Source organism: Nelusetta ayraudi, unplaced genomic scaffold, assembly GCF_046127955.1.
Source record: "Nelusetta ayraudi isolate G7.1 ecotype Tasmania unplaced genomic scaffold, CSIRO-AGI_Nayr_v1 ptg000006l, whole genome shotgun sequence".
Lineage (NCBI taxonomy): Eukaryota > Metazoa > Chordata > Actinopteri > Tetraodontiformes > Monacanthidae > Nelusetta > Nelusetta ayraudi.
Genome location: NW_027466056.1, coordinates 5,080,001 through 5,107,527, shown reverse-complemented (window position 1 = coordinate 5,107,527; position 27,527 = coordinate 5,080,001). Strand labels below are relative to the sequence as shown.

At 45.9% G+C, this 27,527-nt stretch overlaps 1 protein-coding gene across 1 annotated transcript in view; it reads left to right on the top strand.

The window, feature by feature from the left end:
- Window positions 1-3,444: 3,444 nt before the first annotated feature.
- The window catches only part of pard3ba (par-3 family cell polarity regulator beta a), a 123,336-nt gene continuing 99,253 nt past the window's right edge, over window positions 3,445-27,527 (top strand). The window contains exons 1-2 of the mRNA XM_076016822.1: window positions 3,445-3,989; window positions 12,379-12,480. Of these exons, the coding sequence (XP_075872937.1) occupies window positions 3,873-3,989; window positions 12,379-12,480 (219 nt within the window). The 5' untranslated portion in view covers window positions 3,445-3,872. The remainder of the gene's footprint in view (window positions 3,990-12,378; window positions 12,481-27,527) is intronic.

Below are 27,527 nucleotides of genomic sequence, written 5' to 3'. Positions count from 1 at the left end.
GCCGTTTGTAATGGCGCTCTTATTTTGAAGGCGGAAGCAACTGAGGAAGAATGGGGCTTCCTGCCTTGACATGTTTAAAGAACTCAAGAACAACAACAATAGCAATTTCAGTGCTGTTTCCTGTGTTTTTACTCTCTTTTCAAACACTTCAGAGTTCTATTTGTGCTCCACAGAATAAAAACCCAGGATAAGTGTTTGGTTATTGTCCACCTCATGTTCTCACAGTGAGTCCCTTTGTGCATGTTGTGCATGAAAAACAAGTTTTTTTTTGTTTTATTTGCTAAATTCATGCTGTTGTCACTGTGAACATTCTGGCCTGGGCTTGTCAGGGTTGTTTAACAAGATGTCAGTCTGATTTTTTTTTTTTTTTTTTTAAATCGGAGCATCCAGAGGTGGTTATGCATTACAGGTTCACAGGACTGGAGAACATCAAAGAGTTCTACTTCCTGTCTCATTTGAAATTGAACTTGACTCCCTATCCCCACACCGGCAAGTGGACTCCTTGCGCAAAGCTCCTACTTGGCTCACAGTGGCATTAATGACTGGCAAAAAGTTTGTCTGTTTGGCTCTGAATAACTGTCATCACTACAGGACTACAGTCTGTGCAACTTTTTCTTTTTTTTTGGTGCCACACATACAATTCATCTGGTGAGCTTGCTTCGATTTTGGACTTACTTCAGCTGTGCTCACAAGGAACACAATTTCTTTTTCTTGCTGCGTGAATATTACACCTGAGGTCTGAAAATGAAATTCTCAGGGCTGAATGAAAGTCATATTTTTTTGTGATTGCTCACACACTCCCCTCTCCGAGCACAAACTGGGTGGCTGGGCAGGTATTTTCTTCTTCTTTCCTTTTTTTTTTTTTTTTTTTTACTTTTATGAGTAATCCTGCTAGCTAGTGATTCAGGCCCCTGTAATTGTGAGCAGCGCAGCAGGAAGTGAAGCAAGTTGCAGCTATTGACCGGCGCTGGGCTCACGCTGGGCTAAAACACAGGGGTGGTGGCACCGCCACTGAGAACATGTCAATTTTGCTCTTTAGAGAAAAAAAAAAGGAGGTGGGGGGCGCCGCTGGAAGACTGAAAGCAAATCAACGTCTGCTATTGACCCGGACAAGCCGGCCCTGTAAACTGTTCTGGGAGAGTCGAACAAAACAAAGGAAAAAAAAAAAACCCAAGAAAACTGTCTCTTGGATTCATGTTTATCGACGAGCCGCCAAGTTGCTGGCTACTTCCAAATTTCATTCTTTTTCTGGTGTTTGGTGTGCACTGTGTAAGAGATGGTCTGCGACTTTTTCAGGCCCATATGGTGAATTAGCTTTGGCGTTTGCTCACAGAAAATGTTTATTATAATAATAATAATGAAAGGTTTAAGTACAGCAAAGGCCCCGTTAACAATAAAGTGCAGTGTCAGCTACCTGCCACAGAGGTCCCGCAGACTTTTAGAATCCAACCTGTGCGTTTCCACGGCGCCAACCAAGCTGTGATGCAGGACGTGACGATAAAGGCGACCCACATTTATCTGCACGGACCTGCAAAAGCCGAACAAAAGCTGTAAAACGCTGCAATCAGGGAGCACAAGAATCTTGGACTTACTGTGACTCCGCCAGCACAGTCTCAAGCGGAGACTGTAGACTGCAATAACAACTTATTGCATACGCTTGTTAGGTTTTTTAAAAAAAACACCTTGTTTATGGCAGATGAGATGAAATAAGAGGCAAAGGGGCTTCCTGCCGCCGCTCCACCGTCGCGCTCCGCACGTTTGCAATGCAATGGAAATAATTGCTTGTTCCAATTACGAGAGCCGCCATCCCGCGGTGGCTCTCTGCTTTTTATTTATTTATTTTGATGATTCCTCCAAAGCATTACAAAACAATGTGCGGGAACAAGGCGAGGGAGCGTTTCCGCGGTCCATTAATATCCATAAAGGCAATTTCACAACACGACTAATGACATAAAATGACAGACAATAACGGTGAGGTAATTAGCAGGTGTGATGTGTGAGTGTAAGGAAAGCTGGGTTGCTGGGGGGGGGGGGCTTACAGGGGGGGACTGGAGAGTCAGGGAAGGAGCTGGGCTAATGTAATATCCCTGCAAATGCATGTGGACAGGTTACCTAATGGTCTTGTTTTGCCTGCGGCATTAAATCACACCCCTCTCTCTACAGGACTATTTAGCAAGTAAATATAGCGAGCTTGAAAATTCCATATAATAATTTTCTTTTCCAGTTTTGACTCTCTAATCAATAGGGCCTCGAAGCTTAATTCATATAGGGGGATAGGAAGGCTTAATTTTTAATATTGACCAGAATGCCCTTGTGAAATGGTATCAATATGTTGTATTTTCCACTTCATTACTTGATATTATTACTTATTATTAGAGGGAATGCTTGAGTGGAAACATACCAACAAGATGATTTCAGCTTGCAAAGAGCAATGTATCTTTTTTTTTTTTTTTTTTTTTTCATTCATGTGAGATCTTCAAAGCATCTTTTGGCTGACAAAAGGTTGTGTTTTTTATACTTTTGAGGTTTTTGTGTTTTTTGTTTTATTAGTTATAGATTTTTTTCATGTTACTACCCAAGGGAAATTGGGTCATGACAAGACATTAATCCTTTACCTTTCTAATGAGTTCTGAGGTGGATTGGGGCATCATGAACGAAAGCATCATCTGAATAAATGACTTATCTGTATGATCAGAGTATTTTTTATGGTACTGAAAAACTCCAAACAGGCAGTTGTTGTTGTTGTTGTTTTTTAAGTTTCCAGTAATGGGCTCAGGTTTTTTGAGATACTGCTGCTGAATGTTTCAGACGTGTTTACTGTTTTATTAGTCTAGAGAAGCAGCACCTGAATAAATTATTTCATGAAGACAGCACTCTTATGGTATTGCGAAACAGGTTTTCAACATCCAGAAACAGGTTCACAATTTTTGCCACAACATATTATTTCTTAGAAATTGAAAATAATTTTTTGCTGGATTGTGGCAACATGAACGTAGCACAACCTGAATTAATTCAAATATATATAATTTAGTCCACTGGCGACTTGTTAGGGGGGGGCACCCTGCCTTCGCCCTAAGACAGCTGGCATAGGCTCCAGCAGACCCCCGTGACCCTGAATAGGAATAAGCGGGTATAGAAGATGAATGAATGAATGAATGATAATTTAGTCCTGGATCAAGATTTAAATTTTGTTTGTTTGGTAATTAATCCCCCCCCCCCCAACCCCTCCTCCGTCCAAAATCTGCGGAGCGATCAGGAATGAACTCGCAATTTGGCTCCAGCGACACCTGACAAGAGAGGCGATTACAGCTACAGAGAATATATGAATGGACGAGTCAAAATTAAGAGTGTTGGGTGAATAATGATCACTCTCGACAAACATGTTTGTCATTATAAGCTCTGTTCCACACATATACTTCGGCTACCTCACGTCCAGACAGTCACACCGGAGCGGGAATCCAGTTTCCTGGATTCCGCCGTGATTTCTTCCGGGTTCGCGCGTCACCGTGTGTTTTGTTTTGGGTGTATCGCCGGGGCAGAAACCGACACGCCGCGCCTACAAGTTTCGCTTTATCCTCTCGCTTTCTAAGAACGCTTCGCCCTGAAATGAAGATGTCCTCCGTGGGTACGCGAAAGCCGACTTCATCGTGATTTTTTTCTTCTTTTTTCTTCTTCTTCTTCTTCGCCGCTCTCCCCTCCTTCGGAACTGAGACACCTGTTGCGCCAGTTTCGAAGGACAGGTGCAACTTTCTCTTGCGTCGACCGCCGCCGCGGCGAGGAGCCTTTGGATCCGGAAACTCTTCCACCCTCTCCTTCAATCCTTAGTTTTTTTTTTATTTTTGTAAGTACGTCATTATTTCCACTTTGCTCGCATGAAAGTGACGGTGACTTTCGGGGACACCGCGGTGGTCGTTCCCTGTAAACCTGGATGGAACGTGCGGGATTTAATCGAGCAAGCTACGCGGAGGTACCGCCGCATTCTGGAGCAGGTAATCACACACACACACACACACACACACACACACACACACACACACACACACACACACACACACACACACACACACAAGCTAATCTGTGCAAAGGTCACATTTTCCCTGCATTTAGCTTCACGTTAACGTTTGGGTAGACAAACTGTTGTCACGTTTGGCAAGGGCCATAAGTTGGCAGGTGCGGCTGGTCATGTGACGTGAGTGGCTCTGGCAGGGCCGATTAAATCGCTATGAAATCATTATTCAATGACAGTGTGTGACAAGTGTGATAGTGACACATTTCGGGACTGAACCGAAAATAAACGGTGTTCCATTGTCCTGTTTGAGCGAGAAAAGGGAAGCTGTGCCGCCACAAAACACTTCAAAACATCATGTAAGAGCATTGTGAAAATGAATAATATGAATCTTTAAGGATGGATATGATTTATGTAGTTTGACACAGAATAATGTTTCAGATGTCGCCATCAAAGACAAGTTAATTTGTGCTTAGTGCTTGTGTTTGTTGTTTTCATTAGTATTTTGGCGAGTTGCTAGCAGGTCAACGGTCTCCGTTTTACCTTTGAACGTGTGGAGCTTGACTTCTTTTGGACATATTTTCAGAAAAGTTTCAGACAAAACCTAGAAATTGAGATTAGTGCAATAGAAAGCGCTTGAACATGAGCTCATTGTTTCAAAATGACTCAATTTACCCTTTTGTGTCAGCTCTAAGCTTTAAATTTCCTCAGCACTGGAGCATGTGCTTCAGTTGTGCAATTTAACAACCAAAATAAAAAGTCTTTAAATCCTAGACCATGTCCCAGAATTCAGTTCAGCTGCAGATCACTGCAAATGGACGGCCAGTGAACCCCCACAATGCTGAGGTTTATTTATTTTTTCTCTTCTTCTACTGTATTTCTCTCCGCCCCCTGATGCCACAATCATCACTGGGCGCATAAATCACTTCCCCGCCGCACTGACCTTTTTATTAATCAGGCGGTGCCCTGCTGCTGTGGTTGCGTGATAGGCTGCCGCTGCATCGCTGCCGCCGCCACCGCCACCCTTGTCAGCTGGGAGGCTGTGAGTGGCTTCCGGCGGCAGACCCCCGGCCCTCCCGGCCCGCCCTCCCCGCCTCCGACAATGGCTTCCTGTCTGAGGCGGCGGTATCTCGGCGGGCAGGTAGGAAGTTTAACCCCTCTGGGATGTCTTCCGATGCGGCCCTGCTGGCGGGGCCGTGGACATACGGGGGCGAGGGGCTTTGTGCTGTGAGTGATTGGGGATTAGGATTGGTGACAGGGGCACCCTCGCTTTTTTATCGCCAACACGTTTCTCCTTTTTTATCCCCCCCACTGGAAGTGGAAGTGGAAGGACGGGCGACTGTGGAGCTTGGGTGGCATGATGGATTGCTTTCCACGCGCACACACATGCTGAAGCCCATCTCCTGCTCGGTCCCCTGAGCTGTCACCTCTTTGCCCACCCGGCTAGACGCCTAAACGGCGGCCTTTCACAGGGCCGCTCTTAATGAGCTGGGCCTGCTGACTCAGCTCTCGACTATGGATGTATTATAAGTACTGGATACCGGACTGGCAATTTGGCGTATTTTTCCCAGTGGCCCGGCGTGGTACTGCACTAATAAGAATCCTGTGGGCCCAAAAATCCTTTTTCTTATAGACCGCAATACAAAAATAAAAGGCCTTTGAAATGGCTGACAGGACGACAGTGACATGATACGCCATTCATAGCAGATCTTTTTCTATTGTAGATTTTTCAGTCACTGTCTTTCAAAAAACAAAATAAAGATGCTGGAAAATCACCAGGAAAGAGTTTATTCCCAGCGTGACATCACAATGCCGTACGTGCTGTGTCTCAGCTTGTTCTGATTAGCTGCGTCCTGACATGTCTTTAAGTGACGTTCTCCAGGATCATTCCGATCGGCCAACAAGATCACATGAGTGACAGAGGCATGATGGGAAGTGACACAGCTGCGTATGCTCGATGGGCCCATTAATGCGGAAGGCAAAAAACTTTTTTGCGAAATGCGCTGGGTGAGCGACTTCATTGAAATGAATGAGCCACTATCTTGGATTTTGGGGGTGTGCTCTTGACTCGCACCCCCACCCCTCCGTGACGGGTAGGACAGTCCGGCTACGCAGAGCAGCACCAGCAAACCGCACATTGTCCTTTTTTTTTTTTTTTTACAGCTCCTGACAGCAGGGACGCTGTCAAAATATTAGCTCCCGGCGCTGAGTTTGTGTGTTTGGTTGTTGTCGAGTTATCCCCGTGTGTTTGTGTGAGGGCTCGTTTAATTAGCGGCTCACTCTGACGCAATGTGTTTGGTTCCCTCCACCTCCAGAAGACCGCCGAAGATGCAAACTAATTGCACGTGGGGGAAAAAATTTACCGCCCATCACGCCGTGTGACTTTGTAAAATCCCGCCGCTAATGGAGGATTCCGCTTCTGCTGAATCGCTGCGTTGTCCATTACGCGGGAGAAAAGAAAACAAGTGTTTGACTGCCAGGGAATATTTAGCGACTGAGAAATACGTCCGCAAGAGATCAACTGAAATTGCTTTGTTTGCATTATATTTTATGATGAGCTAATCCCCCCCCCCCCCAAGATTCCTGTATATACCCAGATCTTGAGAGTAATCACCATCTGCTCCGTTCAAGGTACCAGTTGGAAACCTACACTACCAGTCAAAAGCTTGGACACATACTTCCATTTAATGGTTTTTCTTTCATTTTCATGACTATTTACATTGTAGATTGTCACTCAAGGCATCAAAACTATGAATGAACACATATGGAATATGTGGTCAACAAAGAATTGTGAAATAGCTCAAACAAGTTTATTTTAGATGAGCTAGAACAGCCACCCTTCATATAAAATATATACAACGTGACATATTTAGCTAATTCACATTTTTTTGTTTTGCCACATCATTCCACAGATCTTGCTCATACATTTGATGTCTTCAGTATCTGCAGTGTAGAAAGTAGTCACGATAAAGAAGGAACAGGTGTGTGTGTGTGACTGGTGGTGTACATTCGTTTAAAGTTGTTTTTTGTACTTGTTTATTGTGCCGCCAGGCGAAACTGGTTTGCTGATTTAAAACATTTTTCAAAGCAGCGGCAACAACAAAAAAATCCTAAAACTTTCGACCGACAGGATGTGGAACCAAGAATGAGAGGTCAGCGGAATCTGAGCTGCGTGTTTGTTGTGGGTTTTATTGTCACAGAGCTCATATACAGTCGGTGCTTCGAGAGAGGCCAGAAGCTTTGGCACGTTAATGTTTCACCTCCGTCGTCGCGCGGAGCCGAGATTAAACTCCCACCTCAATTCCTTCCCGTTTTTTCCCCCCTCCTGCTAAAAATAGCGCTGCTGTCATCAGCTCAATGACAGAATCGTGTTGTTGTTCACACCAGGAACGTGGATGTGCTGCGTTTTGGGTTACAGCCCCACCCCCACCCTCAACCAGTCTCCCAGTCTGGTGAGGTGCGTTCAGGTTACAGCCCCCGTATGGCAACCTGGCGCGCTGACACCTGGCAGCTCGCTGAGTCGGCTGAAGTCGGAGGGAAAATGTGCTGCGTGGCTCTCCGCTATCTTGCTGTGCCATTTTAATTTATTTATTTTTTCTCGTGAAGGCACCGTTGACGTAACAAAAGTCACATTTTGACTTTTCTTTCAAACATCCAGGCATTTTAAAAAGCAGAGGTGCATCACTAGCTGCGTTCCCATCACCCCTAGAATTGCGCAAAACCTAAATATCACAATAAGGAACCGGTAGAGGAAACACCTAAACTCGGAAAAGCCTCTGAAATATCAAATAAAAAAAAAAAATCAATTATGGCTAAAAGGTTTTGACTCTCTCATGAGGTAGACGTATCGATATAGAGGTATATCGCAAAACCCCCCCACTTTTGCAATAGGAGGAGACGGAATATTTTTTACAAATAATCAAAGAGAAAAATACAAAGATTCTTGACAGCAAACAAACGTAAACAAACAAAAGCAATTACGGCTTATGCGCTTCACACCGTCAATGGAAACACCTGCAAATGGCAATCGTTTTTTGTCAACATTTTAGAAATATCGCTTTTATTTTGCGAAAAACTATCACGGAAGCCAGTGTTCTTTTTTGTTTCCTTTTCCAAATTCGGATTCAAGATTTGAGAACTTTATTTGTCACATGCTCTCACTGGATGCACAGTGAAATGTAATTGAAACGAATGTATCTATCGACGTTCGTCTCCTTCCTTCTTTCTCGCCACGGCCTTCGAACGCATCGCTTCGAGTGAGTCGAAGGTCAAGTCAAGGCCACGCCTTCTGCGCCTCCTCCGCCCCCCTCCCTCCCGTCCCTCGCACCTCCGTCGCTCGGATGCGACCGGAAGAGTCGGCGCCTCACCGACGTGTTCATTAGAGAGTTTTCATTGTCACGGCTAAATCCCACCAGCCCCGTCCTCTAGGAGCTGCGTAATTACACATTCTTCAGAGGATCAAAGTGTGAAATAGCTGCTGTTGCTGCTGCTGCTGCTGCTGCTACAGCTGAGTTTTGCTCCCCCTAATCGCCGCCCCCCCCACCACCACCCCGACGCTTTTCCACGGCGCTCAAGTGGTGGCATGTTTGCTCACTGGAGAGGGTGGTGTGTGTGTGTGTGTGTGTGTGTGTGTGTGTGTGTGTGTGTGTGTGTGTGTGTGTGTGACACACACACACACACATGGGGGGGGTGGTATCATTTTAAATGGATGAGGGTGAGTTAGCAGTGGTGGTGGTGGTGGTGGTGGTGGGGGGGGGGGGGGGCGCTTAATGGTGTAATTTGCAGGGGAATTTACTCTCCCGACTGTCACGGTGATTCTCCCGACTTCCTCCTTCTTCTTACCCCCCACCCCACCTCCTCAGAGGGGGAAACAAAGAGGTATTAGCAGGATTGACACGCAGGGACTTCAGAAGGGAGCTCTCTACGGATTACTCACCCACCCCACCACCACCACCCACCCTCTGAAGTGTCATCCCTTTTCATCCAGAGAGTCGAGCAGTAGCAGCAGCAGCAGGAGCAGCTCAGGAAGGTAGAGAGGGGAAAAAAAAATCAAAAATAAAGGCCTGCTAATGAAGGCACGACTACTAGAAAACCCACCACACATTTCATCGACGCCCGTTTGCCTTCGTGCCAGCGCGGTGAGGTCATCCACACACACACACACACACGCACACCCTCAGCCGCTCAGGTCTGACCGGTTGGTCTGGTTGTGAATTCTTTCGCGCTCCGTCAACACTCACAAGAGCAGTCGTCAGGCGTACGCTGCATATCCACTAGAAAAGGTCCAGAATTACCGTACAACCACTCAGAAATGCGCAAAGGAAGGTTTCTGTATGCTTTTTTTTTTGACGTTCACTTGGCGTGAGTTGTGTTGTGTCAGTTCATTACAGTCCAGCTGTAAGTGACTCTTATTTGTGTTGCTCGCAATACTTTTACGTTTAGACAACACCTGATCAGTCTTTCATGATCTCACTTCCTGAAATACTTAATGCATTACTGAGCATGGCGGTTCTGGTCTTGTGTTGTTTTGAACTCTGTTCTAGAATACCCACTAGAACAGTGTTTCTCAACTGGCGGATCACGACCCAAAAGCAGGTCGTGGGGCTGGATTAAAAAAAAACCCAACAATTTGTTATATATATATATATATATATATATATATATATATATATATATATATATATATATATATATATATATATATATATATATATTTATATATATATATATATGTATGTATGTATGTATGTATGTATGTATGTATGTTTCTGTGGCTCCTTAGACTCCAGCAGTTAAGAGCCGCTGCTCGAGAGCGAGGCCGAGGTGTTTACGCAACCGATCAGCGGGCTGATCTTTCTGGATGGCGACGCCACCCATGTGAAAACCTGAGTCAATATTTGACGCCGACTACTCAACCGACTCGCTTGTTTGCGCTGCTCGCTAGTGCCCCACGTGTCTGACACGACCGGGCCTCTCAAGGAAGAAAAGGGAGTCTCTGCCTTCTTCTTCTTCTTCTTCTTCTTCTTCTTCTTGTCGCTGTGATTGAAAGCCCAGTGCTGCTGGTCGCCAGAGAATGGAGACCTTTGTTTAAAAAAAAGAAATATTCACGTTGTGCCCCCCCACTCCCCAGCTCATTCTGGCCGTTAATTCGCAGTCCTGCGTGGGCCCTGACAGGCTGCTGATTGGTCGGAGCAGCTTCCCTAATGAGGCCATTTTCCTCTGCGCACATTGTTGGAAGTGATAAGAATCCCTCAATATTTCTTCTCCCCGGAGGGATCGGAATTACTTTTTAAGGCGGGGGGGGGGAGCAGGGGGAGAAGAAAAAAAAAAGAATGTGTTTAGTGAAGGCTGGATTCAGCAGTGATAGAGAAAGAGAGAGAGAGAGAAAGAAAAGCTGATTGCAGGGTTTCATTATGTTGTGAATGGTCGGCGTGGAGATTCATATCGGAGCTGCACCGCAGAAAAAGGGGACGGTGCTTTTGTTGCAGGTTCTCCTTCCTCACCGTGTGTCCTGTCAGCAGGTGCTGCTGTGCTTCCTCTTCTCAAAGTGTTTCTGCATTTCTTTTTCATTATTTAATTTTTTTTCTCCCCCTGCCACCGCCACCACCGTCGGCCCACCAGCAGAAGTGGGAAAACAGCTTCTCCTCCTCCTCTTCCTCTTCCTCCCTTTCCTCCTCCTCCTCTTTCTCTTGCTCCCCCTCTCTCTTCTCTTCTTCTTCTTCCTCCTCCTCTTCCTGCTCTCCCTTCTCCTCCTCCGCTTCTTACTCCCCTCTTCTGTCTCTCCTATCTCCTCCTCTTTCCCCGATCTTCCTCCTCCTCCTCCTCTTCCTCCTCTCTTCTCCTCCGCTGCTTCCTACTCCCCTCTTCTGTCTCTTCTTTCTCTTCTTTCTCCTCCTCTTTCCCTGATCTTCCTCCTCCTCCTCCTCTTCCTCCTCTGTCTTCTCCTCCTCCGCTTCCTACTCCCCTCTTCTGTCTCTTCTTTCTCCTCCTCTTTCCCCAATTTTCCTCCTCCTCCTCTTCCTCCTCTCTTCTCCTCCTCCACTTCCTACTCCCCTCTTCTGTCTCTTCTTTCACCTCCTCCTTCCCCCTCCTCCACCTCTTCCTCCTCCTCTGCCTTCTCTTCTTTCTCCTCTTGCTCCTTTTCTTCTTCCTCTTCCTCCTTTTTTCTTCCTCTTCCTCCTTTTCTTTTTCCTCCTCCTCCTCTTTGTCTTCCCCCTGCTCCTCCTCCTCCTCCTCCTCATCGCTGTCCCGCGTTCTCATTTGCTATTATGTAGGTCGTCCGCTCTGATTTGTACCTGCCAAACAAATCAGCTGCAGTCGCTGCTGCTGCAACTGCTGCACTTTTTTATCATTCGCGACCGACTGTCAGTATCCTGTCACCCGCCCACCCCTTCCCCCCCTTCCCCTAAAAAGAAAAAAATGTGTTTTTCCAAATCAAAACAAAGACACAAAAAAAAATCCAGCGCTGCAGCGCCGCTATAAAAAGCAACAAGAGGTTTGGAAGCCTGAGTGAAGTGTGTGCACATCAAGCACAAGCCTGGCAAAAACGAAAAAAACAAAAATGGAAAAAAGTTTAACACCTGAAAGTGTTGAGTTTTGTAAATCACCCAAAAACCCTCTGAAAATCGCAATTTGTTTTACTCTGTGTGTATGTGTGTGTGTCTGTGTGTGTCTGTGTGTGAACGAACAGGTTTCTCAGAGAGACTTTTGTCGACTCTCTTTGGAATTTTCAGTTCACGCCACACTGCTTGGGGAAAGCTACTAACAATAATAATAAAGACGATGACTGGACTTAAACAATCTGACTTTATTTCCAAAGTCTGGATGATTTCTCGCTGCAGTCGTGTTGTGTATCGCTGCACATCATTGATGGAACATTGTGTTTCTGACAAAAGGAATCAGCAGATGGAAGAATCTGAAGAAAGAGACCACAGAATTCAAATCAAACATTACTTTTGAAGGAACCAACAAAGCCAGTGTGTTAAGGCAATAGAATGAAAGTAGTTAGTTGTGTTTGATTGTCACAAACAGGGTTTGTTGGTGATTGAATGGCATTAACTAAAGTGTAACTTGGGAACTGAAAATGAAATGTGACTGTCTCGGCTGGCTACTATTCTATTTTATTCTTTGTTTATTTTGCTTTGGTTTTTTTGTGAAATGATTTCTTGGGATGAAGTAGTAGAGTAAATAAGATGTACAATTGTTTTTTATCGTTCAATTGTTCTTTTCTTTTACAAATGAATGAGATAAACATGGCTCGTCTTTCACTCACCGTGTGTGTGTGTGTGTGTGTGTGTGTGTGTGTGTGTGTGTGTGTGTGTGTGTGTGTGTGTGTGTGTGTGTGTGTGTGTGTGTGTGTGTGTGTGTGTCAGCATGGCCAGGCCCCCATGAAGACCCACCACCTGGAGTACACCGATGGCGGCATCCTGGACATGGACGACCTGCTGACTGACCTGGTGGAGGACCGAGACAAGGTGGGACATTTTGTCTCCTTCATTTCCAGGGTTTATTTTCACTTCCTGTCCGGCAGGCAGGCAGGTGCGACAGAATGTCCAATAAAGCAGGTATTTGTGAAATCCTGAGCGGCTTGTCACCGCTTGTCGAGGCCTCGACCGGCTGAATACCGAATCGTAGTGATCGTAAAAACTAAAAATAGAGAGTGTTCCCCTCTCTCCGTGTTCCTAGGAGCCTAGGAAATGTTCTCACTGTGCTAACATTCGCTCCTCTGGAGGCGAAGTGGTTGTAAATTGGATTTTTGTTTTCGCTGCCACGGGTTCAAGGAAAGGAAATGGGCTTCATCAGAAAGGGAAATGCTCCCTCAAACCAGTGATGTCACTTCCCAGAGCTGGCACTATCTAGTTTAAGGTTCATGCAAACCCCCTAGTCGGATTGCAGCAAAGAGCAGCAAAAATACATCAACATATAGAATTGATGGTTAGTTATTACCCATCTTGTTAAATTCCTCTTTGTGACGTGCTACTAAACTTCTTGGAATACATAATCCATAAATTCTCAATCTAAAATGCACTTGGTACGACCATCTATGTCCCCCTAGTGCAGGGGTGTCAAACTCAAATACACAGTGGGACCAAAAGGTCAAACTTGGACAAAGTCTTGGGCCAACATTGATATTTATTGGAAAAGAAAATCTTCCTCCAGATAGAACAGTGAATCTTTTTACATGGACCCAAACAGGTTTTGCTTCAACCTGAATATGGAACAAGCAAAGCTTCATACTATACAATAAATAACTTAATATTGCACACATGCAAAATCAAATTTCAAATTAAAAAAAAAAAAAAAAGAAAACAAAGAAAATGTCAATCAAAATCATCATCTTTTTTTATTTGCAGCCTTCTGATTGAAATTTCAACAGTAACTCTTTCCACGGGCTAGTAATAAACTTAGAAATAAAATAACAACAATAAACCAGTGAAGTCATAATAATGTCCCATATATATTGACCCACCACCAAAATACCTGCAGATTCATTTGGGGTATGTCGTATTAGCGCTACATGAGCTGTATAATACCGGCGGGCCGGCTCTAGTAGTGATTTTGTATTGGCTCTTGGAAGGAGTCTTTTGGAGGTACGATAAGAAGGTACAACAACGTGCCAATATTAAAGGTGCAGTTCTGAAATCTACTCGGGACTTCTTCAGATTAGTTCCTGCGCTCTGATTGGTCTGCTTGTAGTCAGCAGGAATATGTTGAAATCGAATGGAAATGGAACATCTCAAAAAAAATGTTCTTCTGCAAGGGGGGGGGCAACAAAAAGTTGGAACAAATCTGAATAAAAGATGTATCTTCTTTGCGGAACCATTGTGGATGAAAGGGTTGTTTTGTTGCATGCAATCACAGAGAACACAGGTTTTCATTTTTCCCTCCCAGTGATTTGTTCATCAGACGATCTGCATCTGGGCCAGGCCCTAGTTTTTTTAACGAGGCGCTGTCTGACCTCAGCGTTTCTCGCAGTCTTGATGAGGCGTTCAAAACTCAACTTCTGGAACCATCTGGGAAAAAAACCCGACTTCCTTTCGTATCGGTTCGGGTTCAGGTTAATTTCCGCTCTCGAAGCTTCCACCCAGCTCTCTTCCATCTGTTCCCTTCCCTTACTCGTCTGCCTTCGCTGGATTGGGAAGTTCCCGCAGAGATTGGACGTCTCTCTTTCACGAGCGAGGCCTTCCGTGAATGAAGAGAAAACGATTCATCGGCTCAGTCGCAGGAGACTCAGACTTGTACCGATCAGAATCGAACTAATCGATTCATGTGCAAATGAAACATCGTAGGCAACGAGCTTCAGACTATGGATCGAGCGGCAAAAACTCACAATAGGGCCTTAGTCTCCTCCCGGACTTGTCTAGAGGCTCGGTCGAGACTCTGCCAAAGCTGCAATGACACGACAATAACAGAAAAAAATCCAACTGCTGCCTTCTTTCGCTCCGTTTGCAACACCCAGAGTGACAAAACCCTCTTATTCCAAGTTCATTTGTTTTTTTTAGATTTTATGAAGCAAAGTTGTTTCTTTTAAAATGGTTCAAAATAGCTGGCAAAGCAGCAACATTTTATAGAAAATTATTGAATCTGTTCTCTCCGTCTCCTGCCGATGAAACGATAGCGAGGACGGGAACCATGTGATCTCCCGAAAAACAGCGGCCGGCTCTGGCAGATTAACAAGCGGCGGCGCCTGGCGTTCTTGATTAGCCCCGGCTTCCTTTTGTTTGCCTGCGTTGTTATTACCTCGCCTCGGCCCTCAACACATTCTATCTTTGGCACTTTTTTCCCCTCCTCCTCCTCCTCCTCCTCCTCCGTGCTTCTCCTTTGTGTGCGCGTGCTGTTTTCACCATCCATCAAACTGCAGCGGCCCCCATTGAGGAGACGCCGCATGGGCCCAGCGTGAGGCCTTGTGTTAGCCGCGGATGCTAATGAGAGATAATGGCCCCGCTATTTGTTCTCCCGCTAGTTAGCCTAGCCACCGAGAGGGCCCCTGGACCTCTTTATCAGGGCGACCATTAGTGAACCGCGCACGCACACGCGCACGCACATGCACGCACGCACGCACGCACGCACGCACGCACACACACACACACACACACACACACCTAACACACACTTTGTCCAGGCGCGTTAGCACGTTAGCGGCGCGGCTGGTGGCTGATGAGGCTGGAGACGGAGCGGCGGCTGTGATTTGATTACACTTCTCCTTCAGGTCCGGGCCCACCAGCCTCCTCATGAATATTAATGTCAATCTGATTTTTTTTTTTGGGGGGGGGGAGGTGAAACTCACACCGACTCGACGGATCGCTCGCCGCTCCGTTCAAATGGGAGCAGTTTCATGCCAGCTGCTAATTTCTGTCGCCTATTCTGAGGCTCAAATTCCATTTCATTTTTTAAAATTATGATAGAACTTACAAAATTCAATTTTCTGTTTTAATTTTTTAAAGATTTTTTTTTTTTAAGTACAGTGTGTTCTAAATGTAAATGAACATAACATTTGCACACATAATTTAGGAACTACCTTTCATTATTCAGGTAACACAAAAACACTTATATCCATATCTATCCATATAATATCCATATAACACCCCAAAGCCACAAAATCCTTCACAAACTGTTTTCCTGAATCTGATGAATTACATGCAGCACTAGTCTGGAGGGACGTGGTGCCCCGGGGAGTTTCCTTGTTTCTTAAATGAGTTTTTGACAATATGTGATTGTTGCATATCTAAAAGGACCACATGTGGGCTTTTGTTTGATTTCATTTTGAAGGTTGAATTGGTTATTGTGCATTTCCCGTTCTCTTAGTTTTGTATCTCTGTAAATTACAGTGCTTTTATTTTTGATGGGTTCACCGGAAATTGCCTGCCGACTCTCTGACTTTGCACTTAACAACTTTTCACTGGATGATTGCGACAGTTGGGGATTACATTGGGTTTTGTATGGTACGCTGCTGGGAGATTCGCATCTCTCTGTGCATTTTTTCCGAGGACACGGAGCAGGGGTGGGAAAACTTTTAGACTCGTGGGGCCACAATGGGTTCTAAAATTTGACAGAGGGAGCGGTGGAGCAGCAGGAGATGGATGTGAGTGTTTTGGTGACCCACCTTGTAGAAGAAAAAAAAAAAAAAAAAATCATGGGATTTGTATGTGTGCTATTGAAAATGAGCAAAAGTGTTCCAACAAAATCAGTCTCTTTGAAGCCCAACGGTATTGAGCTCTTTATTGAAAGACTCTTAAAACACTGAAGAAATGGATGAAATGCAGCTACATTATGACTCGCTTACTATGAATATAATTTCTTCAAGTTTGGGGGGGCCGGGATTAAAAAGCTGAACGGGCCGAATATGGTGCCCGGGCCACAGTTTGCCCGTGCCTGACAAAGGGTGAGCCTACGTCAACACAAAAACGGCATTTCTATCAAATTCCGCGATTCCGTCCACAGAGAGGTGAGAGAATGTGTCTGTGCGGAGCAACAAGAGGCTGCTCTGTGGATTCTGGTGGCACTAATCATCAACCCGCCTCTGACCCCGGCGTCGGTCAATCATTGAGCGACGCACAAACTAGTTCTCCGGTTGTGTAAAAAGGGGGAAAACGCAGTTCGCAGAGGACGACACGCGTCGGTGTCCTGTAGCTCGCGCCTCCATCGAGATCTGGAATTAAACCCAGGGAGCAGAACATCTCCTCATAAGTGGACTGTCACTCCTCATTGCACGTACACAGACACACACACACACACACACAGACACACACACACAGATAGGAACACATGGAAAAAAACAAAACAAAAAAACCCCCTCGGCCTTCCATCGCGCGCAGCCAAATGAAAAATCTAATTTCATGGGAAATTTATTGAAAAGGAAAAAAAATACAAAAAAAAACGTGATGATTTCCTCGGCCTCTCTTTAATTAGCTCTTTTAATCACGAGGCGTCCAGCACCTCCAACCCCCCCCGGCCCCCAACCACCACCACACACTACCGTTCCTCTCGGCGGGCGGAATGTAAATTCCAGGCACTGTCGATCCTGGTTGATCGGCCCCGACGAAATGTCAGCGTTTGATTACGAGGCAGCCTCCCTGCTAACTCCCACCCCAACCCCCACAAACCTCCCACATATCACCGCGGGGGGGGGAGTGAAAAAAAAAAAATGTGAGTAAGCCACACGGAAAAGTGTCAGCTTGATGACTAATGGATTTTATTACCGAGCGGATTCACCCGCAATATGTGCAAAAGAAGAATTTTTTTTTTACGATATTATCGTAAATGCGCGAATGATTCTGACCGTCGTAGTCAGGCGCTCGTTTCATTTTATTCTTCGGCCTTCGCCGGAGCGAGATCAGACGCCTCCCTTTCGCGAGCTGAGACCTCGTGCGAATGAAACAGAAACCGACTCAGATTCGTTCCAATCGATCCGAATCAATCAAATCCATTCGTTGGCACGAGTGCAAAATACGACAGCGGAGGCGACGAGCTTCAGAATGCGGATCGTACAGCAAAAAGTCACGCTAGTGTTGTGGTACTTCTAGGTCGGTCTTGGTCTCAAGACCACTTTTTAAGGGCACCACTCGTCTCGGACTCCGGGTTTTTGATCAAGAGACTCGGTCGAGACTCTGCCAACACTGCAATGACGCGACAATAACAGAAAAGAATCCAACTGCTGCTGCCTTGCTTCGTTCTGTTTGCGACACCCGCAGTGAAATGCCCCCCTTATTCCAAGTTAATTTGTTTGTTTTTTAAGTTTATGAAGCAAAGCATAGTTGGCAAAGCAGAGAAATGTTATAGAAAATTATCGAAAGATACTTTGCTGAAAAGATATGTTGCCGTTTGATTTAGGAGCAAACTGGAATTGGACAAAAAAGATACTGATCATTTGTTCTGTTTTGTAGTTATTTTTCTTGGATATATATACAGTCTTGGTCTTGTCTCGATCTCGATACTCTTTAGCAGGCATGGGCAAACTACAGTCCAGGGGCCGTATGCGGCCCTTTAACCGTTATAATCCGGCCCGCCAAATTTGAAGAAATTCAGTATTCATAGTTAGTCATGAAATAGCTGAATTTCACCAATTTTTTCAATGTTTCAAGAGTAATTTCAATAAAGAGCCAAATACCATGGGGCTTCAAAGACAAATTCTGTTGGCACACTTTTGTTCATTTTCAATTGGCGTTAAAGTACATGTTTTCTACATATTTTTTCCTCCTATGAGGTGGCTCACCTGAACACTCCATCCATCTGCTGCTGCTCCAGGCCCCACTGTCAAATCTTACCACCCATTGTGGCCCCACCAGTCAAAGGTTTGCCCACCCCTGCTCTCCAGCCTTGATCAGGTCTTGGTCTCGGTTGGAGTGGTCTTGACTACACCGCCTGCTCACACCGACTGTGTGTGTTTTCTCTGTTTTTTTCCTTCTCCCCGGAGTTCGTTAGCGCTGCTTGCGCTGCGAAGCAACGTTTTAATTAGCGCCTGCCTTTCGTTTGCCGGCTGCTGCCTCTCTCACGCGTGAAGGCGTGGGGTGGGGGGGGGGACTTGTTTCTGCCGCCGACCGCAAAGTGAGACAATTTATGACGCCGCGCCAGGAAAAAACAGGCGGCCAGGCAACACAAATTTATAAGAAAAAGCTAAAAAAAAAAAAACAACACTCAGCACTACAGCCTTCAGTAGCTGCGTTTCCATTACAGTTTGTCGCAAAATAAAAGTGATATTTCTCAAATTTAAACAAAGTACAACAAGTTTCCTTTGAATGGTGTGAAGAGTATAAACCGTAATTCTCGTAAAATCTCATCGCACGAGATTAACGCGCCATTTTCACTTGAATTGAACTGGTCACGTGACCACGTACGTCATGTCTGGTGACGCGTAGGTTTTGTGCAGGTCTAGCGGTAATGCAAAGACTTCGCCGACGATGCTCCTTTGAGTTCTTTTTATGAAGATTCGCCTTGAAATCAAAGGTTTTTTTTTCCTCCCCCTTTTTCACAACGGACTGGTTGTCGGCACCTCCTGACAGGCGACAATAAGGTATCGCTTAAAGTGTGCGATACTTGCATAGAAAAAGAGAGGGGGAGGTGGGGTGGAGGAAAGAATTGGTGAATGGGGACGTGATTGCGGTGGGGATTAGCCTCTTTGATGCCGGTGACGTCTCGCCTTCCATTTCCTTTCCTCGCGGGGGCAAAAGCAGCGTTTGATTGGCAGCTGAATAGTCAAGTAGCTCTGCTTTTTTCTTTCCCTCGCGACCATCGTCGGCCTTGAGCGCACTCTGACGAGGACGGGTGAAGGAAACCACGAGCAGACGCCGATGGTCTGATGTGTGCGTGTTTTTTTAGCTGAAGCCGATATTCAAGTTGTATTTGTGCTGTTACTTCCTCGGACAAGGTAGAGCACTTCCAGATGAGTACTTCCCGTTTACATTTTGCACTTTGCTCACTTCACTGGCTACGTAACGCAGTGGTCACTGACCTTTTTGAACCTGAGAGCTACTTGATGACCAGTTTGCTAAACTCCTCTGAAATAACACATTTGCTCAGTTTGCCCACAGTTCTATATTATTATCAATGCTACTTGTCCATGTGAAGACACTGATGGCGCTAATTTCTTACAATAATGACCAACAATGACTTAACAAGGTTGGACTCGATAATAATAATAATACTCAATCAATCTATATTTTTCACCATGTATGACTTCATGTAACCAATGTATAATACAATATTTTCAATCATTTTATTTTGAAGATATTGTAATTTTCCAAATCTATGTAAACGCAAGTGTAATTACAAAAGAATAGCAAGAGAATGTGGGCATCGTGTTGGCGACCCCTGCTGTTCTGGGATTGCGGTACCGGGCCGATACCGATGCGGTTGCCGATACATTGCGCGTCCCTGGAAACCCACTCAGCGCCGAATACGAGACGACTGGAAAACTGCAATAACAAGAGGCACTCCAGCATCGTGTTGTTCTCCCATGTGTGTCTTTCGAGGGTTGACAACTCGGCAACAAAGCCGTATCCTAGCACCCCCCCCCCGGCCCACCCCTCCCTCTCCCCGCGGACGCTCTTGTGTCAATTTCAAACGCCCTCATCATCATTCTCGTCGCTATAAAGGCCCGTGACGCCCTTCCGCAATATTAACGAGGAATCTCTGCATTCTGAACGCACCCACCTCGGCGATTCACCTGTAGCCAAGTTTTCTTTCCCCCTCCTCCTCCTCCTCTCTTCGCCGATTGCTTGATTCATTTCTTAATGTGTTTACAAAAAGAAGGTGGAGTGGATCTTCGGATCTTACTTTGAGGTTGTGTGCAACGTTTTTGATATGTCCAGGGCCGCAAAAACTGCGAGGTGGGGGTATTGGGGTTAAAGGTCACATTTTTAAGGCAACGGAACATCAGAAGCCTCTTAAAAGGCCAAGAGAGGCATGAATAAATTGATTTAAATGTCAAGTGTATTATATTATATTTGAATAATTTTAAGAAGAAACGGCGCTCTTTCCCCACAACGGACTCCGTACCCTTCCCTTTCCTGAGCTTGCCTGTGAACTACGGTGGCCTGCGAGCACAAAACTTGGATACCTCCATCCCTTCCTTCTTCGTTGGTTGGTTTAAGGAACTAACTAGGAGCAAACACCTTTGCTGGATGTGTATTCTTATGTACATATGAGAGCCCTTCTTAGTAGGGATTTGGGAAAAAATCAATTTGAATTCAAATCGCGATTCTCACGTTGTTCTATCTGTATCGATTCTCATTTTCAAAAAGTCGATTCTCTCCCGGCAATGTGTAGTACAGTATGTGCCTTCTTGGCTGCCGTAGGAATTGCGCAATAAGCAGCTTGTTGTTGTGTTTCCGGTTTGCGCTAAAAAAGAGGGGGAAGAAAAAGAAGCCGAGTCGCCACGTGAAAGCATTAGCTTTGCATTTTGCTGCGGGTCTGCATTCGTCTTCCAACGCGTTGAATCACCACAAAGACGACATAGCGTGCATTACTACTACTCTGCTTTAATATCACCAGAGTGGGGTAGATCCTGCTGAAATCCTATGTATTGAATGAATAGAGAATCGCCTAGAATCAGAAAATAAAATCTATTTTTAATCGAGATTCAAGTTGAATCGAAAAAAATCGACTTGTAATCAAATCGTGACCCCAATAATTCATATTGAATGGACGTCCAAAGATTCGCAGCCCTACTTCTTAGGGTAGGAAAGCCAAATGACTTTGCTTTTTTTGACTTGCTGCGTTAGCTTTTACTATTCATGGATTCAAACAGTTCAGATCTGATTCGTCCACTTGAGTTTGATTCCATTGCATCTTATCAGGCCCGACTTAATACCCTCCCCCATCCACAGCAGCTTTTCATTTGATTATATTCAATTAACAATGCGTGCACATGCACATGCACATGCACATGCACGTGCACGTGCACCTTCTCTTCTTCAAACCTGCTTTGATTGTAATTAGCGAACTCCAGGAGGGCTTTTGCATCTCACCACCGCGCACTTTTCTTTGCTTTTCAAACTTTTTTAATCCCCCTCCTCCTGCCCCTGACGCGACGGATGCGCGGCTCTACCTTGTGTGTGTTTTTTTATTTATTTTATTTTATCCCTGACTTTGAACGATGGCGCCCCTCCAAAGTGATTTGTCAGTTCACTGAAGCAGCCGGACCGGAATTTAGGGAGGATAAAACCTCCTTTCTTATGTTTTCTTTCTCCTCGGTGGCCTTGTGTCTGTGTGTGTGTGCACGTGTGTGTGTGTGTGTTCGAGGCTCCTCCAGGTCATCCCGCTCTCAGATGTCGCCTCTCTGCCACCTCACCATGCGTTAATCACGCCGGCCCTCCGTGTCATCATCGCAGCACCAACCTATTAGCTCCTAATGGAGCGAGACGGCAACCCCACCCGCTGCCCAAGAGGCCACAGGGGGCAGCGCTCGCACACCGGAGGTCGCCCCCTTCTGAAAAAACAAGACCCAATCAAAGGCTCACATCCGAGAAAACGTCCTAATTACATTAGCATGAGCTCCGCCTCTTCATTTCCTCTTCCTGGGTCCACGTTTGTTCATCAGCACTTCAATTAATTGAGTTTCTGGTCCCGCTACCTCCCTCTAGCGCCCTCTTCTGACTGCTCTGCAATGTACTTTTATTCATTCGTTTTTTATTCGCTCCAAGTTGGTCAACATTGACCAGTGGTTCTCAACTGGTGGAGTCTCAGGGCCCACATTTCTTTCCTTGAAATGAAGTCATGACCCAAATTTATCCCACACAAATAAAAAAACGCTAGCCCACTTTCTATCCATCTATTGTCTGGCAAATAAATGATTGAAATCATTCGACTGAATTATGTGTCCCGCAAAATAAATGCCCAACATTTTCTCTATAAATACATATATAAATGCAAAGTGCACATTCATGCACTTTGCACTGTACATCTTGCAATTCTGCATTTTACATTTTAAAACTTCAGAACCAAAGTCACTTAAAAAAAAAAAAACAACCTCAAATCTTTATCTATTTATTTTATCTATTCGTCTATTTATTTTAAATGTTCTTTTTCTCCCCATACCCATTTTGAACTTATGAACTAATTGCTGAATGAACTAAATTTCCTTCGGGATAAATGAAATATCTATCGATCTGTCTATCTGTCTCTGTCTGTCTGTCTGTCTGTGAAAAGTGGGAAACTGCCCACAAAGCTCCACAACCCACTTTTGGGTTGCGACCCACCAGTTGAGAAACGCTGACGTTCCGCAGACCTTCCATATGGCCATTTCATTCTGTCCCAAATGTGAAGCTGCAGCTCCCCATATTTTTTAACCAAAACGGTCATTTTTGATTTTACATTTTTCTTTTTTGACACGACGAGTTCATCCGATCTAGCGACGATGCGTTCAGTGTGTGTGTGTGTGTGTGTATGTGTATGTGTCATTCCCAGGACTCGGCTCCCACTCCACCTGCTAAAAAGTCAAATCAACACAGTCACACACACACACGCCCACACACTCGAGGAGTACAAAAAAAAGTCTAACTTGTTTACGTTCAATTACGTAATCATTCCTGGTGCGGTCACCTGTAGTTCAAGTCTCACATGGTCTCGTTGTTATTCAATTTTTTTTATTTATTTTTCTTTATATTTTTTTTTTGCCCTGCCTCTCGTCCCCTGGGTGCTGATTGGCCGAATGAATGGAGCCCTGTGGATGCTAATGTGTCTGAATGGGCCACTCCAGTCATTAGCCATCAATCAGCCTTCAGTGGGGGAGTGAGTCTGTGTGTGTTTGTGTGTGTGTGTGTTTTTGTTCCATCACAAGCAGAGCTTTGTGAGCTTTGTGTGCGCTCTCAAAAGCACCTCTGCCTGTAAATACATTTTTGGAAAACTACTTGAAGATCATTCATTTAATAATCTTTGGAAATCTTTGGACTTACCTCATTACTTTCATTCATTTGTCTTTTACTTCAGTATCACTTCACTTCACTATCAACTGATACGCAACAATTTTTCATGGAACAATAAGCGATGGAAAAAAAAAATCTACTCGTTAAAAATCAAACTGAAGCCAAGTTTAGGATCATGAGTGTTTTTTTTGTAGCCTTCAAAATAATTATTTTATGTATTGTCAGAATGAGTACAGATGACGGATGGTTTTACCTCAGTGGAAACCTGAAATCTGCCGACGGAAAAAAAAAATATGGATTCAAAAATTCTATCAGTTTGTCGAGTTCCACCGGAATAGTTCAGATTTAGAACAATCGCATGGGAGAAAAATGGAACGTGGCCTGATGGGGGGAGGGATAGGGTGGGGATGGAGTGGGGAGGGGCCCAGAGCCACAGGTGAGAGGGCGCCGCTGAGGCCCCGAAGCCCCCCCCACCCCGGTTAATCACTCCCGTCTATTTCTCTGTCAGACCTCGCAAGGGGTGTGTGTGTGTGTGTGTGTGTGTGTGTGTGTGTGTGTGTGTGTGTGTGTGTGTGTGTGTGTGTGTGTGTGTGTGTGTGTGTGTGTGTGTGTGTGTGTGTGTGGAGGCAGGTGGGGCGGGACATTTGGAAAGAAAGCTGATTACGAGCCCCCCGTGTGTGTCTGCGCACATTCATGAGACAGAGGTTATGACTTTGTGGTGCGCCGGGAGGTGGGAGGGGGACCACTTCCTTTGTGTGTGTGTGTGTGTGTGTGTCTGTGTGTGTACGTGTCCGTGTCTTTGTGTGCGTGTCATGTCCTCAGACAGAAACCCGAGTGCTTTTTTTTTCTTCCTCCTCGCGCCGCGAGAATGATGAACGAGCCGCTTGGATATTCCCGCGCCGGCCGCCCGCCGGTGGGGCCCCAAGAAATATGAGGCCCCGAGGTCCCCCAACCCACCCCACCCCAGCCCTGTCACCCACAATCCTCGGTTCCCCTCCTCCCCCCAACACCCCTCCCGGTGATTTATGAAGAGTTTACCCTCTTCCCTTTATGAGCGCGCATAAATAATAATGCGGCTTGTCAGCGGCGGCGCGTGCAGTACTGCTGCACCTCAGCTGGGGACCCGCTTTTTGTGTGTGTGTGTGTGTGTGTGTGTGTGTGTGTGTGTGTGTGTGTGTGTGTGTGTGTGTGTGTGTGTGTGTGTGTGTGCCATCAGCGAGGCGACAGATGCGAGCGTGTGGGCGGCAGAGTGAGAGAACAATGACTTTATACCTTTTTTATTTCAGCGGCGGCGGCGTCCCGAAACAATGAAGAATTTTTCATTTTTTCTGCTCCCGCCGAAGTTCGACAACACCGTGCACCACGGCGATACGGAGGGGGAACAAAGACCGGTGGCGCTCGCAGCGACTCGTTCGCGTGATGCGTTCACTGTGAACACGGGAGCACCGTGACCGAGACGCGTCGCGCAGTCGTTTCTTCGCAGCGCTCGCAGGGGACGAGTTCATGAGGCCTGGTGTTGTAGTACTCCAGGTTGGGCTTGGTCTCGAGACCAATCTGGAGTACTACAACACTACTATGTATGTATATATGTATATATATATATATGTATATATATATGTATGTATATATATATTTAAATATATGTATAGTATATATATATGTATATATATATATATATATATATATATATATGTATATATATATGTATAGTATATATATATTTATATGTATATATATGTATATATATAATTTTTTTTGGCTTAATCCAACAGGTTATGACCAAACACGATTGTTCTTTAAATGTTTTTTTCTCAAGAACCAGCCTTGAGAGAGTCGCATCCTGTCGCTATATTTATTCTGCTTGCTCGCTCGGCGCTGCATCTGGGTCACGGCGGTGCTACGAATTTGCATGAAATGCAAAAGACGCTCCAGACGGGGGCGAAGATCTCACTCAAACGCATCGTCGCCGCCGGCTCCCAACGGCGACGCTTAGAGGGTCAAGTTAGCGACACCCCTTGGAGGTCACGGCGTGCGGGAGGAACCGTTTGGGATGCGGCCGCCCTGCACTCGGCTCCTCCGATCGTTTCCTAGCGACTTGTCATTGCGATTCATTGTCGCGATTCATCTTTTGACTTTAAACAAAAGGGAAAAAAAAAAAAAAAAGCTCCGGAAGGCCACGTTCAGCGCCGCTGAGCCTCAGTCGAGACGCTGAGACGCTTTCCTTTCTTTTCCTTTCCGCTCAATTTGAACGCTCATCGGTTAAACAAAAAGGTGAACAACTTCGGGTTGAGATTGATTGTTTCGCAGCGGAATCGTATCGGAAGCCCGATTTTCAGGACGCCTTCAAGTACCTGCGCAGCTTGTCGATATTCATCACGCTCTGCAGCCCGTGGAGAACAGCGTTGTCCACACTCCTGTAGAACAGCATTTTTCGTGTGTGTGTGTGTGTGTGTGTGTGTGTGTGTGTGTGTGTGTATGTGTGTGTGTGTGTGTGTGTGTGTATGTGTGTGTGTGTGTGTGTGTGTGTGTGTGATCACGGAATGGGATTGGGAATCACGCGGCCGCTGTGATTCCCAAAAAAAGCTGTCGGGTAGCGGCGGCAGCGCTCGGAAGACAAACGACAGGGAGAGCATCTCAATAGTCACACACACACACACACACACACACACACACACACACACAAACACAGAAACAGGAAGTCTGGCGGCAATAGACGGCGACGAGAGAGAGGCCAGGAGAAAAATGGGTTGATTAGTGCGGGAGGGTGAAGAAGAAGAGGGGGAGGAGGAGGGGGAGGAGGAGGAGGAGCGCTTATGTAAAGAGCTGGAGGCTGAAGCCGCAGTGGCGCCCCACTGAAGCAAGGGGGCACTGTTCACCCTTTGACAGTGAGACGCGCCTGCAGGAGATTGTTTCTGTGTATTGTGTCCAAAGCATTTAGAGCTTCATCTTGCGTGCGCTTGTGTGCGCTTGTGTGCGCTTGTGTGCGCTTGTGTGCGTGATATAAATACAGACGTTATTTGGCCGTGCGTGCACTCTCTGGAATGTGTGTGTGTTTGCCGAGCGTAGCGCCGGGTTAATTAATTCCTAGCGGGAGCATTAATCACGGAAAACAGCCGAGCGTTTCCGCCGAGTAGCGGGCGGCGACCCGTCGACGGGCAGCTGGGACGACACGATACCCCTCTGGAAATATTCCCATAACGGCCGCAAACACAATGCACACACGACGACACGCACGCAACTGCCCGCCGTTTCATTGCTGATCGGTTGTCAGCGGTGCAGTTTGCAGGATTATTGATTTTCTTTTTTTTTTTTTTTTTAATACGTTGGACAGACGCACAACAGCAAGGGTCAGGGGTCAAGGTCAGCGACAGCGACCTGGAAGAAGTCGTCGTCCTCTGCGAATTTATTCACGTTGTGTTGTGATTATCACAATACTTTGAGTTTAACCAGCCCCCGATTTTGTTCTTTCTTTTCCAGTGTATTTATCGTATGGAATTTTATTTATTGCTCCTCCAGCCTTCCTGCAACTCTTTCCAGCTCATTTAGTCCAGAGAGAAAAGACTGTAAAACTCTGATTAAAACTTTGAATTGCCGTTTTTGTCATTGGAACCAATCAAGTGTTGGCATTGACTGGCTACGTGTGGGCGGTTCGCTGCCTTTCTGTGTGTCTGACTGGTAAGACTGTGTCTTTGTGTGTGTGTGTGTGTGTGTGTTTGCGTTGTCTTAACTCCAGGCAGTGTGTGTCTGTGTGTACGTAAATCCACACAGCGCTTGTGATCTCCCTCTCGGTGTGTCACGCTCGGCATTGTATGTGGCTTTCATATGCGCCCCCGGTAATCTAAACCGCCTCGGCACACACACACACACACACACACACATGAGGTCAGCCCCCGCGGCTAGTCTGGTCACGTTGGCGGCGGCGGTGATTTACAGACCATCATAACGCGGCGCTATGAAAGGCTCGCGATTGGCCGCGGGTGTGTCGGCAAGGTGCTATGGAAATGAGGAGGGGGAGGTTGGGCGGGGGGTGTTATTATTCTGCACCAGGTGACATATCACCCCCCCCCCCCCCACACACACACACACACACACACACACACACACGCGCGCACCCACGACCCCTTAGAAATAAGGCTGTTTATCCCCTCGCTAGGCCAGCG